Source organism: Equus quagga, chromosome 20, assembly GCF_021613505.1.
Source record: "Equus quagga isolate Etosha38 chromosome 20, UCLA_HA_Equagga_1.0, whole genome shotgun sequence".
Classification (NCBI taxonomy): Eukaryota; Metazoa; Chordata; class Mammalia; order Perissodactyla; family Equidae; genus Equus; species Equus quagga.
Window position 1 is genome coordinate 17,597,337 of NC_060286.1, and position 13,785 is coordinate 17,611,121.

Below are 13,785 nucleotides of genomic sequence, written 5' to 3' on the forward strand. Positions count from 1 at the left end.
CTCCAATGATATTGTCAAAAATCTCTCACTTCTTAGCTCTGCTTTCTTCTCTGATGATTTCATTTGTATGCCCAGTAGTTCCGAGCTTAAATCCTCCCAAATTTAAATTAAGTGAAAAAGATAGAGTTCCCCATCCCCACCCCCACGCCTCTTTTTAGTAGTATTCCTGGATGGGCTCAGGAACCAGACTGGCTCCATTACTTACTAAATACATAAACTTGGGCAAGTTATTTAAGCTCTCCAAGCCTTAGTTTCTTCATCTGTATCAAAATAGTTCCTACTTCAGTGCGTTGCTGTGAGGATTAAAATTGCTGATATTTGCAAGATGCTTTAAAAAGTTCTTGGTACAATGTAAGGGCTATATTACCAGGCTTTGACTGGGTTATAAGTCTATCTCTGTGTCCTAAGAGGTATGGCTAGAGTTGGGACTTCCTACCTAAACTACAAAGATCTGGGGTAAAGGAAGGATGGTTTCTTTTTAGGGGATTTGGAGTGCCATTACCAAAGGCAAGGGAATGGATGCTGGTTAAACATAACAAATGTATACTACAGGAAAGTTAGCAAATTGTTCCTTGAGATGACTTCTCTCTAAGGTTTTTATTTTATTATACAAATTATACATGAATTTGTGTACAATGTTTTTAACAATACAAAGGGATACAGAGTAGCCTGAGAGGATTCCTGTGTTTATGCCTTTGGTTGTGAGAAAAGGTTACAAACTATTTGTAAAATGTAACTAGCGTTTGACTAGCACTTTCCTGAACAAACTGCATCGCATCCATCAGTTAATTTAATCCTTGCAATAGCTCTTGAGAGTAGGTATTATTAGCCCTACTTAATGGTAAGGAGACCTAGCAAGCAGAAATACAGATGGATGTAAATTTTAGACGGTAATAATGTTACAGCCTTTCCCATTAGTCTCCCACTGCATTTTATGTTCTGTTGGTACTCCTATGTAATCATTTATTTCATTCGACATTTATTGAGCACTTGCTATGACCAGGCGTTGTTCTAGGCATTTCATTCACAGCCGCGAACAAAACAATCACTGCACTCCTTGAGTTTACATTCTAGTAGGTAGGCACAAACCATAAAATAAATAAGAAAAATATATATTACAGTAGATGGTGGTAAGTCCTATAGAGTAAAATTAAATAGGAAAAGCAGATAGGTACGTTTCAATTTTATATACAGTGGTCAGAGTGTCAGCTATTCCACGTTATTTGCAGCTCCTCCTCAACAGGAGTAACATCTCAATCCCATTTACCTTCCTACTCCCAGCTCTTAGCTCTGCACCAGGGACTCAGGGAGACAATTTTATATTGAATAAATTATAAGCTTCTGAGAAGCAAGCATTTGAGAAACAAAGGCTTGTACATAGATACTGACCATAAAGTCCCTAAATTGTATAATCTAATCATTCGTGATTAGTTTATTTCCATTATGCTAATAAGTTAAATCCTTTTTAGCACGTTTACATTACAGAATGAAAGGTGTGTTAAATGTTATTACAGACCGTTTTAAGTATTTCAAATATCTTCTGGCCACCTCTTTTGGCCCCAACCGCGCGCATAATATGCTTTTTGTGCGTGTGCGTGCACCTTTTGAAAAACCATCACGACCTTTGCCAAGTATCTCTTGGTATCAAGCGCAGCTGTTTTCTAGGGAAAGATCAGCCCTTGGGGTTTCTACTGAGTTGCTGGGTGATGTCCAGTTATCAGTCCACCGAACCTCAATCACAGGGCAAGGTTCTAACACCCAAAACACAAACTACAAAAAGTGAGAAATCCTCTAACAGCCCTCACGCCGTGCCCAGCCGGAACCTTGACCTCAAGATGGCGTCGCGTAGTCATAAGATTCAATCAGCTCCAATCAAAAATGGCAGGGTGGGTCGTAATTTACAGCTTGAGCCTCTCTAGTCCCCACTAGATGCTCCTTCTCTATGGTTATTTTGCCGCGGCGTGGTGAGTCAGAGCCAACAGTGAAGACTATCTCTATACATTCTTCTCTATGATTCTTCTCTCCACTCCCCCGGCCGCAGTGCACGCCGGGCAAGAGGAAGACCTCCACAGGCTCCCCGCGCAGCGCGGCTGTGTTTGCGGCCTGTGCGAGTAGGCGCTTCGGGAGCGGTCTACCGGTGAGCGGCGCGCAGAAGCCTCGAACCGGTGGAGCCCACTCGTAACCTGGAGCCCGGAAGGCCTTGAAGACAGTACCGTTTCCTCAGCGGCGGGTGAGTTCATGCCTCTGAACGCGTGTGGAAACCGGGAGACCGGGTACCTCGGCTGGGGGAGGGAAAGCCGGGGAGGCTGCGAAAGGGCCGAGGTGGAATGGGGGTGAGGGGGGGCAGGGTGGGGGAGGGGACGGCACGAGGCTTGGGTTTCTCCGCTTCTCTGAGGCCTCGGAAACCAGTGGGCCCGTCAGGAGCCCTTGGCTGCCGGACCTACCGCCAGAGCTTCCCTCCTTGCATTGTCGCCCACTTTCCCTTTTCCCTTCCGTGGCTCGCCACACAGTGGATCGCCTCGGCCCATTCTGGGCTCCACGGTTGCCACAGAACAGTCGGCCAGCCCCTGGGGAGCCCTTTCCTGAGGCTCTTTTCTAGCCCGAGCCTGCGGAGCCCCACGGTAGATTTCCGGGCCTAGGACACACTTGCCCCAGGCTCTGCCTGAAGCCAGCCAGCGCCCACCCTGTTTAGCAAGGTGCTGGCCACCAATGAATTTCTTTCCCTTCCTCTTCTCTTTGGTCTCGAGCCCGCCACCGAAGTGAGCTGACCCCCTACCCCACCCCGAATGTAGATAATGCCCACCCTTTTTAGCACTCTTCTGGGTTGCTTATCTAAGACTGTGATGAGTATCGTGGTCCTGCCCCCTTCCTCCATTGAAGGTTGCAGTAAACTGTATCTCCATTCATTCTAGGCGATTGCCAAGCTCCACATTAAAATGTGTTACTTTCTCACCCTTTGGTCTTCAATACAACTTTCTAAATACGTTTTTCGAAATAGATCTAGGAGTGTGAAGATTATTTTGAAGTTATGTAATATGGATTTATATTGCCATGGAAAAGCCGTTTTGATACTGGGCAGAGAGGAGCAGACCAAAAGAAGGGAAGAGATTGGACTTCTCTTGCACCAGACTGCTGTAGTGTGAAGGACTGTGAATTAGGTAGTTGGCAGTAGTGTATAAACAATTTTCATATTGTCTTGGGAGCTTTACGTTTTAAAAGATTGGTTCAAAAAACATTCAGAGATCTAGAAAGGCATCAGTTCCTCATGATTCAAGTAGACACTATACTATTCGAATTCATCTTATTGGTTGTTGGGATTGGGGATTAGTTGGCAAAAACGTGTGTAAAATCCTTGGTGCAATACGCAGGTAATGTAGTGTTTAGTCCATATTAACTAATATTATTTGTTGCTTAAGAATTTCCAGTGACGTACAGGAGCCTAACCCTGACTCTAACATTTCTTCCAGTGTACTCTGGATAGACTTTTATAAATAAAGTCAATCGTTAATAAGAAGTTTCACATTTTCATGTTATTACTAGAAAGAGGCATTGTGATACAGTGAAAACAGCCTTTGGATTGGAAATTTCAGGATGGGGGGACCTTAGAGTCCCTATATACTTCCTGTGTTCCCTTGGACAAGTTAGCTTCTTCATCTGTAAAAGGAGAATAATAGATCTACACCAGGTAATTCGGGAGATTAAATGAGAATAATAAATGTTGAAGGCTTTTGTAAACAAAAGTAAATAAAAATGTTAGTTGATATTTTTGTTAAATAATTCATCTTCTGGGGTCACCAAATTTCCTTTTTGGTCCCCAAAGTGGATTCTTTTTCCTTTTTTTTTGGTAGGTTACCAAAACTTTTAGAAAGAAAATTTTATTGCCCCACTATTGGATATTGGCACCATACCTTAAAAATAATTTTGGCTAAGTTTTTAAAAATTTTGTGGCTTGCTATCTTTTTATTCCACTGTCTTAAGGCTCTAAACATATTTTTTAAATAAAATGAGTACATTTCAATATTGGGTAACTACTTCAGATTTAAGTTTGGGATTTTCAATTTCCTTTTTTGGCCACAGACAGATTAACTACAGTACTTTTCTCGTTTACACGTGATTTATAACTTTGAATGCAAAAGTAATTATTGAATCTTTTAATGTCTTAGAAAAACATTGTTTATTTTTTTAATCTCTTGTTAGTCTTTGCTGCTACTACTACTGCCATTCATAAAAGAGGATTTTGATGGGATGCTCCTTAAAGTTTCTGAATAGCTTTTTTACCTTTTTTTTGAATTTTGAAACTTAAGAAAATAAAAACTTAATATTTCCACTAACCAGAATTATTGATACTGCTTTTTTCAATTTTTTATTTTGACTTAATTTCAAACTTAAAAAGATACAAGAATAGTACAAAGAATTCTCAAATACTTTTCACCCAGATTCCCCAAATGTTAACATTTTACCAATTGCTTCATCCTTCTCTTCCCTTTCCTCCATGATTTTCTTGTGAAATGTTTTGCTAGTAAGTTGCAGATGTGGTGCCCCTTCACCCCAAATACTTAGATGTCTGTTTTCTAAAAACAAGGATGTTCTCTTCTTTAACAACGGTACAGTGATCAAAGTCAGGAAGTTAATATTGATACAATATTGTCTAACCTACAGGTCTTAATTGAATTTTGCCTGAAATTGTCCTGAATTGGTATTGCTTTTTTTTTTTTTAAGGAGCGTTACCAAGGTGTAATTGACATAAAATTCACTTGTTGTAAGTGTGCAATTCAGTGATTTTTAGTAAATGTACAGAGTTGTGCAACCATTACCCCAAAAGGATACCTGTTTCCTGTTTACAAGTCACTGTGTTCTCACCCCAGCTCCATACTACCACTAATCTTTATAGAGTATTGCTTTTTAATCATTGAAAATGGTAAAATAGCAAACTGGAAGTCTCAGAAAAAGATCAGCTCCCTTTTTGGAGACTCAGAACATGAGTATTTTCTGCAACAAGCTTTCCTGTAAAAGAAACTTTTTGTTAATTGAGTATTTCCCATTCTTCTTTGGACATGGAACACTTTTTCCTAGGAATAGCTCCTGAAGACTCCAGGTGTGTGGAAATTCAGTGTGAGAAATGGTATTTTGAAGGGCTTGCTTTGCTTAGGCTGGGGCAGTTATGTCAGTCCATTGTACCTTGCAGGCTGTCAGAGTAGGAAACAGTACATGCTACACTAATAATTATTTATAGTCAATGTAGAGCCACTGGACTGGCTGTATAACTTTATATAATAACAACATTTGCTCTTTCAGAACTAGTAAAAATAATACTTGGAAAAGAACGTATCACATAATTGGAGCTAGATATTTATTGAATGAATTAATAAGTTGGATATGAGTGTTTGCTGTGGAGAATCTATCTATTGGTTTATTGGTCTCTTACCATTTCAGAAATTTGACACACAGTGTCTTGATGGAGTTAGCTTGTAAATCTATCCCTGATGAAATATTTTCTTTCTGTCGGGATAAATCTGCAGTGGAGGAATGCTTATAAGCAGTAATGGTATTCTCAGAGTGCTGGAAAAAAGAGTGGTTTAAGAGGGTAAAGAGAAAAAAGTGAAAAAGAGAAAAGCAGAATGCGTGTGTATGTTGAGTGGTAGAGATAAATCTTAGAAGCTTGGCTTTTTTTTTTAACATTGGCACCTGAGGTAACATCTGTTGCCAATCTTGTTTTTTCCTTCTTCTCCCCAAAGATCCCCAGTACATAGTTGTATGTTCTAGTTGTAGGTCCTTCTGGTTGTGCTATGTGGGACGTGCCTCAGCATGGCCTCAGGAGCGGTGCCATGTCTGCGCCCAGGATCCGGACTGGTGAAACCCTGGGCTGCTGAAGCAGAGTGCACGAACTTAACCCTTGGCTATGGGGCCGGCCCCAGAAGCTTGGTTTTTTTAGGACCAAATTTATTGAGATAAAATTTACATACAATAAAATGCACCCATTTTAATTTCAGTGAATTCTGACAAATTCTTAAACCTGTATGACCACTGCCTCACTAGAGATAGGGAACACTTCGTCTTAGGTGCTTGTTTTTGTTACTTTGAGCCATAAAGTTTCATACTTAGCAAGTAAAAGTGCCTTGAGCCTTCTAAAAGTGAAGGACTTCTATTGAAATATTTTCAAGATGCTATTTAAGTCATTTCAGTACTAATAAAATAATGACTGTGTCTCTCTTTTTCTTAAACTCCACGCACAATCCCTCAACAATTGGATACCTTCAGAGTATATCCAGAATCTAAAACTTAGTTACTCATTTCACTGCTACCAGCTTTTCCAGACCACCTTCTCTTGTCTGGATAATTGCAGTAGTCTCTTGCTTCTACCCTTGTTCTCCCCCAGTCTTACCTTAACTCAAGTGGCCGGTGACACTTAAAATGTAAATCAAGTCAAAAACCTTTCAAATGTTTTCCATCTCAGAGTAAAACACAAAACCTTTTATAGTGGCCAACAAAACCCTACACTCTGTGAACCCTCTCCTCAAATAACACTCGCCATTTATCTCCGACTTTCCTCTACTTTTGAGTATTCTGCTCCATCCGTTGGCTTTGCTGTTCCTCCTGCAAAAACTCCATGCCCACCTAAGGCTCTTTGTTTTTGCTGTTTCCTTTGCTCAGAAGGCTATTGCCCCCAGATGTGAGTAGGGTTTCCTGCCTCACCCTCTTTCAAGTCTTTGTTCAAATGTCACCTTGATGAGGCCTGACCATCACGTTTAAAATAAAGCTCTCTCTAGCTCTCTTCCCTACTTCATTCTACAAAGTACCTACCAACTTTGAATATCTATATCATTTATTATAAGACAGTATTACACTTTATCGACTATCAGTAAAAACTGATGAACTTTGTTTCTGGTTATGAAAGTTTATTCTGAATCATTTTCATGTATGTCAAAACTAAAACTTTATGTTGAAATAAGTGGCTGATACTCTCGTTTTAGGATGTTTAAAGTGAACATTAGTGTTTATCAGAGATCACCAGAAATGTTTGTTTTCTGAATTTCCATAGGAGGAGCTATTATCTTATTAAGATTACCTTTACCTTTGAAGTTCAGCCTATGAATAAGCAAGTTTTGAACAGTTCCAAGTAAAAGGGAAATACTTCATAGATAAATTAGAAGTGAATGGAATGTATATTGGCTTAAACTAAAATTAAACATAATCTGGTTAACTCTTCACAGAATGAGTCATACATTTAAAAACCATGAAATAGTTTAAACACCAAGAACATAGAAGTTTTTTTTTTTTTTTTAATGGTTTTTACATCCAGTACTTGGGAAAAAATGATTCTAAAGTTAAATTCTTGGCTTGATCTTTATAATTGTGAGGCTAGGCACTGGGTCAGTGCTAGCATAGTACCTGGCATGTAGTAGCTTTTTTTCCCCCCACCCTTCCCCTATAGCGTCTTAATAAATTTATTTAATGAGGTCCTCAGAGTTTTATTTGTTTACTGATTTATTCATTGATTAATTTATTTATTCAACAGGTATTAATACCAACTGCCCTCCTAAGAAAGTGCTGAGATAGAGTATTATAATGATAATACAAGAGCCTCTGTAAGTAGGACAGCAGCCCTCTCTGTTTTAGAAGGAGATATGCTCCCACCCCCTTCCTTGTAGAATATTTGTTTTTGTTTTTGGGCAAAAAGTATTACAAAAAGATTATTAAAAAATTCAACACATTTATAATCTTAAATTAGTTGTATTTTTCCTATTTAATTTATGCTGATACCTACTTAAAATTTTAAAGCATTTCCATTACCTTATTTGCTAAGTATATGAAGTCATCCTAGTAATTTGTTTTACCTGTAAAGCTTTCTAAATATTTTAAGTGTACTGTGTTTTCTGAAATTGAAGTTTAGATTTTATAGAGTATTGTATTAGCCTAACTTACTAAGTCAAAAGAACACTGAGGAAGAACAACTGTGAATCTGAAGGACATACGTTTCTAAGACTGTTTTAAAGAAATGTCTAGTAAACAGGTAAAAAAATGCTCAACCTCATTAGTGATTAGGGAAACGCAAATTGAAGTAAGACAGTAGTTTTTACCTATCAGATTGCTATAACTTAAGCGCTGATTTATTCCAGTGATGGTGAGGCTGTGAGGAAAGGGAATATCCATATATTGGTGGGAAGACTATAAATTTGTACACTAGTTTTGGAGGATGATTTGGAGGTAAAGTGTGGCTACGTGCAGTACTAATCTGTGTTATAAAATTACTTGCAAAGATGCATAGAGTTATATATCCAAGAGTGTTCAGCATTATTTGTAAGAGATAAAATGTGGAGCCAACCGTCAATGTTGGTTGAATAATTATTGTATGACTGTATTATAATAGTTTGCTGCATTGTGAAGAACAGAACAGAACTTTATGGGTTGACATGAAGAGATGTTAATGATAATGAGGGAGAAATGCACACAACAATATAGTATGATTATATTGTTTGCAGAAAAACAGAAATGATTATATATTAGTTTGTGTCTAGAAAGATATTTAGAAGAATACAATGATATATACCAAACTGTTGGGATTTAGGGGGCAAGGAAATAGAAGACGACATGCACTTTTATCTTCTCTCTTCTGAAGGGTGAGTAAAACACTGTATTAAAACATGAAAAAGAAGAGTAGAGACAGATATGTATTTTTTATTTTTTTATTTCATTAAGGTCATAATAGTTTATAACATTGAAATTTCAGTTGTACATTATTGTCAGTGACCATATATATGTGCCCCTTTACCCCTTTTGCCCACCCTCCAACCCTCTTCCCCTCTGGTAACCACTGATCTGTTCTGTTTGTCCATATATTTGTTTATCATCCACATGTGAATCAAATCATATGGTGTTTGTCTTTTTCTGTCGAGACAAACATTTTTTAAAAGCTTCTAACAACTCTAGGCTCCTTCAGTTACAGAGCAGAGGTAGAGGAATTTATCCTAGTGTCCAACAAAAATATCTCCTGTTAATCAAATCATTATTTTTAGTGACATCATAGATATGACATCAACTCTCTTATTAATGGCTGCTTTTTTAAATTGGTGCATGGAATCCTCCTAGGACATCCTAACATTAGTTTTCTACTTTGCCCAGTAGTCTAGACACTTGAGTATGTTGGAAAAAAACTTGAGGGGGGAGGAAAAGTCTTAAATACTTCTATTCTCTTAACTAAGAGGCAAAAATAAGTTTAAGTAATATCACAAACCAAATGAAACAGTTCGCTGTGTTCTTGTATTTTTAAAAATCAAATGCTGCCATCTGATTCTTGAATTTCATTTATTTGTTTAATTGAATTTCATTCAGGAATGGTTAAGTTTGCTTTTAAGTTTCAGAAAAATTATGACTTTTTTCTCATTGTCACAAATTATACGTTCTCCTTATATTTGGATGGTTATAATATGAGCTGATGTCAAGAGGTTTTTTCCTCCTCAGGTTTGTTCACTGAGACATTCATTTGTCTTTGAGGAACTGACCAACATTGAATCAACAAAAATGTGAAACTTTGTAAGTTTAGTTTTCAGGGTGCTGATGTGTATAAAAAATGAATGCATAAGAACACTTTTTTAAAAAACCCCAAAACTGTTAGATACCTCCTGGATTCTGAATTTGGTTTAGAAAGATTCGTTGATGTTTGGTATTTAATTTTTGGATATTAACTGAACCTCAAAATGTTTTTCTTCCTTTATATGTATTCCCATATGATTGTAGGAGTCTATCCTGAACTTAGATCCTGTACATTTTGGGAACTTATTTTAGAAAAGATCTAAGTTTTAAAAATTCTCAATGGACAGACAGAGAAAAGAGGGTCTTTGCCAACTCCTTTGGGTAAGAAAACTTTAGAATTTTGCAGATATTCTAAAAATGAAGGCCAACAAACCAGGCATATCAAATTGTAAAGTTTTCAAATAAAATGATTTGTCATGATTTCTTTCTTTAGACCGCTGCAGTAAGAATGTCTTTCCCCCCTCATTTGAATCGCCCTCCCATGGGAATCCCAGCACTCCCACCAGGGATCCCACCCCCGCAGTTTCCTGGCTTTCCTCCACCTGTACCTCCAGGTAAGTTTGTGGATACCGTTGTTTTTTTAACCTGTACTTTTGTCATTGCAATATTAACTTTAGGAACATGATAGGTATGTGATTCTGTTAGTGCTAAAGATGTCTTCTGTCCTCCTCCCGCCCCCCTTCCCTTCTGGTGACCACCAGTCCAATCTCTGTCTCTGTGAGTGATTGTTGTTTTTATCTTCTACTTATGAGTGAGATCATATGCTATTTGACTTTCTCCCTCTGACTTATTTTGCTTAGCATAATGCCCTCAAGGTCCATCCATGATGTCAGAAATGGCTGGATTTCATCATTTCTTATGGCTGAGTAGTATTCCATTGTGTATAGACCACATCTTCTTTATCCATTTGTCCCTTGATGGATGCCTAGGTTGCTTCCAAGTCTTGGCTATTGTGAATAATGCTGCAGTGAACATAGGGATGCATGTATCTTTACGCATTCGTGTTTTCATGTTCTTTGGATAAATACCCAGCAGTGGAATACCTGGATCATATTGTAGTTCTATTCTTAAATTTTTGAGGAATCTCCATACTGTTTTCCATAGTGGCTGTAACCAGTTTGCATTCCCACTAGCAGTGTATGAGAGTTCCCTTCTCTCCAACACCTGTTATTTCCTGTCTTGTTAATTATAGCCATTCTGATGCGAATGAGGTGATATCTCATTGTAGTTTTGATTTGCATTTCCCTGATAATGATGTTGACCATCCTTTCACGTGCCTGCTGGCCATCTGTATATCTTCTTTGGAGAAATGTCTGTTCACGTCTTTTGTCTATCTTTTAATTGGCTTGTTTTTTTGTTGTTGACATGTGTGAGTTCTTTATATATTTTGGATATTAACCCCTTGTTAGATATATGGTTTGCAAATATCTTCTCCCGATACTTCTTTTTTTGTCATCTTCTCCCCAAAGCCCCCCCAGTACATAGTTGTATAATCTAGTTGTGAGTGCCTCTGGTTGTGCTATGTGGGACAACACCTCAGCATGGCCTGATGAGCGGTGCTAGGTCTGCTCCCAGAATCTGAACCCGGGAAACCCTGGGCCACCAAAGCGGAGCACGCGAACTTACTACTCGGCCCTGGGGCCGGCCACCTCTTCTCCCAATTTTTAGGTTTTTTCATTTTGTTGATGGTTTCCTTTGCTGTGCAGAAGCTTTTTAGTGTGGTGTAGTCCCATTTGTTTATTTTTTCTGTTGTTTCCCTTGCTCTGTCAGACATGGTACTTGAAAATATGCTGCTAAGATAGATGTTGAAGAGTACTGTCTTATGTTTTCTTCTAGAATTTTCATGGTTTCAGGTCTTACATTCAAGTCTTTAATCCATTTTGAGCTAATTTTTGTGTATGGTGTAAGATAATGATCTTCTTTCATTCTTTTGTGTGTGGCTATCCAGTTTTCCCAACACCATTTATTGAAGAGACTTTCTCCTTTGTATTTTCTTGGCTCCCTTGTTGGAAATTAGCTTTCCATAGATGTGTGCGTTTATTTCTGGACTCTTGATTCTGTTCCATTGATCTGCTTGTCTGTTTTTGTGGCAGTACCATGCTATTTTGTTTACTGTCAGTTTTAATATATTTTGAAATCAGGGAGTGTGATACCTCTAGCTTTGTTCTTTTTTCTCAGGATTCCTTTGGCTTTTTGGGGTCTTTTGTTGTATAAATTTTAGGATTCTTTGTTCTATTTCTGTGAAAAATGTTGTTGGAACTTTGATAGGGATTGCATTGAATCTACAGACTGCTTTAGGACATATGGACATTTTGTTTTATTTTATTTCATTTTTAGATTTTTTTTTCATTTTTCCTCCTCCTCTCCAAAGCTCCAAAGTATATTTTTTTTTTAGTTGTGGGTCCTTCTAGTTGTGGCATGTGGGACACTTGCCTCAGCATGGCTTGATGAGTGATTCTGGGTCCACGCCCAGGACCCAAACTGGCAAAACCCTGGGCCACCGAAGCAGAGCACATGAACTTAACCACTCGGTCATGGGGCCAGTCCCTGGACATTTTAACTGTGTTAATTGTTCCAATCCCATATCACAGAATATCTTTATTTCTTTGTGTTGTCTTCACTTTCTTTCAATGATGTTTTATAGTTTTTAGTGTACAGATCTTTCACCTCTTTGGTTAAGTTTATTCTTTTTGTTGTAATTGTAAATGGGATTGTATTCTTAATTTCTTTCTGCTACTTCGTTGTTAGTATATAGAAACGCAACTGATTTTTGTATATTGATTTTGTATCCTGAAACTTTACCATATTTGTTTATTATTTCTAAAATTTTTCTGGTGGATTCATTAGAGTTTTCTGTATATAAAATCATGTCATCTACAAATAATGACAGTTTCACTTCTTGCTTTCCAATTTGGATCCTTTTTATTTTTTTTCTTGCTTGATTGCTCTGGCTAGGACTTCCAATACTATGTTAAATAAGAGTGGGGAAAGTGGGCATCCTAATCTGGTTCCTGTTCTTAAAGGGTTTTTTTTTTTTTAACCTTCAAAGGATTTGTTTTTACTTTTAAAGATTTTATTTTTTTCCTCTTCTCCCCAAAGCCCCCCAGTACATAGTTGTATATTCTTCATTGTGGGTCCTTCTAGTTGTGGCATGTGGGATGCTGCCTCAGCGTGGTTTGATGAGCAGTGCCATGTCCGTGCCCAGGATTCGAACCAACGAAACACTGGGCTGCCTGCAGCGGAGCACGCGAACTTAACTACTTGGCCAGGGGTCCAGCCCCCATTTTTTTTTTTTTTTTTTTTTTGAGGAAGATTAGCCCTGAGCTAACATCAGCTGCCAATCCTCTTTTTGCTGAGGAAGAGTGGCCCTAAGCTAACATCCATGCTGATCTTCCTCTACTTTATATGTGGGATGCCTACCACAGCATGGCGTGTCAAGCGGTGCCATGTCTGCACCTGGGATTCGAACTGGCAAACCTCGGGCTGGCGAAGCAGAACGTGTGAACTTAACCACTGTGCCACCGGGCCAGCCCCTGTTTTTACTTTTAAAGGATTCATTGTTCACCCATAAGTAAATCTGTGTTTGTGAAGGTTGGCTGGCTTTGAGGATGTACTGACCAAATGAACGTGAATTGATAACTATCCAGAATTTTATACTCCTTAAGCATATTGTGTTAGCCTTTTTGCTTTTAGAATAGTTTTTTGTTGTATGTCAGTTTTTGTAGACTGACCTGATGCTGTATTGCTTTTGAAACTAAGGCATTAATTAGTATCTCATTTTCTTTAATCCTACATTCCTATTTAAATGAACTATGAGTGAGGATATTCATTTGTATGGTATGTAGTTGATACAGAATGCAGTCATATATAATCATATTTTTAAGACTCAGTATACTTTTTTTCTTTTAGGGACCCCAATGATTCCTGTACCGATGAGCATTATGGCTCCTGCTCCAACTGTAAGTATAATTTTAAGGAGGAATTAGGAGCTATGGAGGTGTTATTGCTTTTAAAGCTAAAAAACTTGATAAACTCAGATAAATTAAGTGTTTAAAAGAATAATAGGAAGGGAGTGAGAGCCCCCATGTGTATCATGCTACTTATTTGAATAAGTTTTATTTTCATTCAGCTATGCATATATGCAATTGCCTCTAAAATATCCTCCCTGAGTAAATAGTTTTATGATTCCTCTCTTATTCTCTAGACTCTTCATATACTTGTTTTTTCAGATTTAGGACGTTGGCTCTGCCAACT

The 13,785-nt window shown here is 38.1% G+C and overlaps 1 protein-coding gene across 2 annotated transcripts in view; it reads left to right on the forward strand.

Annotated features, from left to right (window-relative positions):
* Positions 1-2,017: 2,017 nt before the first annotated feature.
* RBM25 (RNA binding motif protein 25) overlaps positions 2,018-13,785 on the forward strand; it is a 59,921-nt gene continuing 48,153 nt past the window's right edge. The window contains exons 1-4 of one of the 2 annotated variants that reach the window (XM_046647240.1): positions 2,018-2,230; positions 9,736-9,852; positions 9,965-10,085; positions 13,441-13,490. In XM_046647240.1, coding sequence (XP_046503196.1) covers positions 9,811-9,852; positions 9,965-10,085; positions 13,441-13,490 — 213 coding nt within the window. In that variant the 5' untranslated portion in view covers positions 2,018-2,230; positions 9,736-9,810. The remainder of the gene's footprint in view (positions 2,231-9,735; positions 9,853-9,964; positions 10,086-13,440; positions 13,491-13,785) is intronic. The other variant, XM_046647241.1, reaches the window with a different exon arrangement.